General features: G+C 61.9%; 1 protein-coding gene across 1 annotated transcript in view; it reads right to left on the bottom strand.

Annotated features, from left to right (window-relative positions):
- Positions 1–539, bottom strand: part of PITHD1 (PITH domain containing 1) — a 10588-nt gene extending 10049 nt beyond the window's left edge. The window contains exon 1 of the mRNA XM_003799754.3: positions 252–539. Coding sequence (XP_003799802.1) covers positions 252–449 — 198 coding nt within the window. The 5' untranslated portion in view covers positions 450–539. The remainder of the gene's footprint in view (positions 1–251) is intronic.
- Positions 540–754: the final 215 nt, after the last annotated feature.

Genomic DNA, 754 nt, shown 5'->3' with positions numbered 1-754 from the left:
AATAGAATATTAGACCGTATAAAGACAAATCGCCCCTTTTTCCCTCTGTGAGCCTCAGTTTCCCCATATGCAAAATAGGGAGACTTAACCCTGTCCACTTCCCAAAAGGCTGCCAGGAGACCGGCACGGGAAACTGCTTGGTGACTGGCCTGTCATTTTTAACATCAGGAATGAGGCTGACGGAGCAGATGGGGCCAGCCAGAGGTCCCACGCGGATCCCTCTTCGCCCGCCCGGAGCCCGGGCGGCCCACCTTGGAGCGGTCGGTCCGCTCTTCCCACGGCTTGAAGACGCCGCGGCCGCTGCCCTCGCGGCTCTCGTTAAGGCACTGTAGCCGTTCCAGGTCGATGCGCAGGTACAGGCCATAGTCCAGGCCGCGCTGCTCGGGTGGTTCCTCCCGTTCGGCAGCGCAGCGGCAGCCACCCCCACCGTGGCTGTGGCCGTGCGACATGGCGACGCCACCACCACCGCCGCGTCCCCTCTGCCCCGCCGCCCCGCTAGTTCTGCTCTGCTCCGGCCGCCAAGCGCGCTGCGTCCGCCGCGTCGTAAAAGGCGCCGCTGTGCGGCGCATGCGCCTGGGGAAGGGTAGGGCGGGGCTAAGAGGATTGACGTTTGACGCGCGCCTCCAGGTGGCAGAGTAAATGTTGACTGTTTCGGTCCTGGAGGAGGATGTTTTTACTATCTCAGCTTCACAGATACGAAGACTGAAGAGCGTAGAGATTAAACTAGTGTCCCGAGTAAGCGGTAGGGCTGGGA

The sequence above is a fragment of the Otolemur garnettii genome, unplaced genomic scaffold (genome assembly GCF_000181295.1).
Source record: "Otolemur garnettii isolate 467f Iridium unplaced genomic scaffold, OtoGar3 scaffold00156, whole genome shotgun sequence".
In the NCBI taxonomy this organism is placed as follows: domain Eukaryota; kingdom Metazoa; phylum Chordata; class Mammalia; order Primates; family Galagidae; genus Otolemur; species Otolemur garnettii.
Note: the sequence above shows the minus strand (reverse complement) of the source record. Positions and strands in the feature narration are given on the sequence as shown.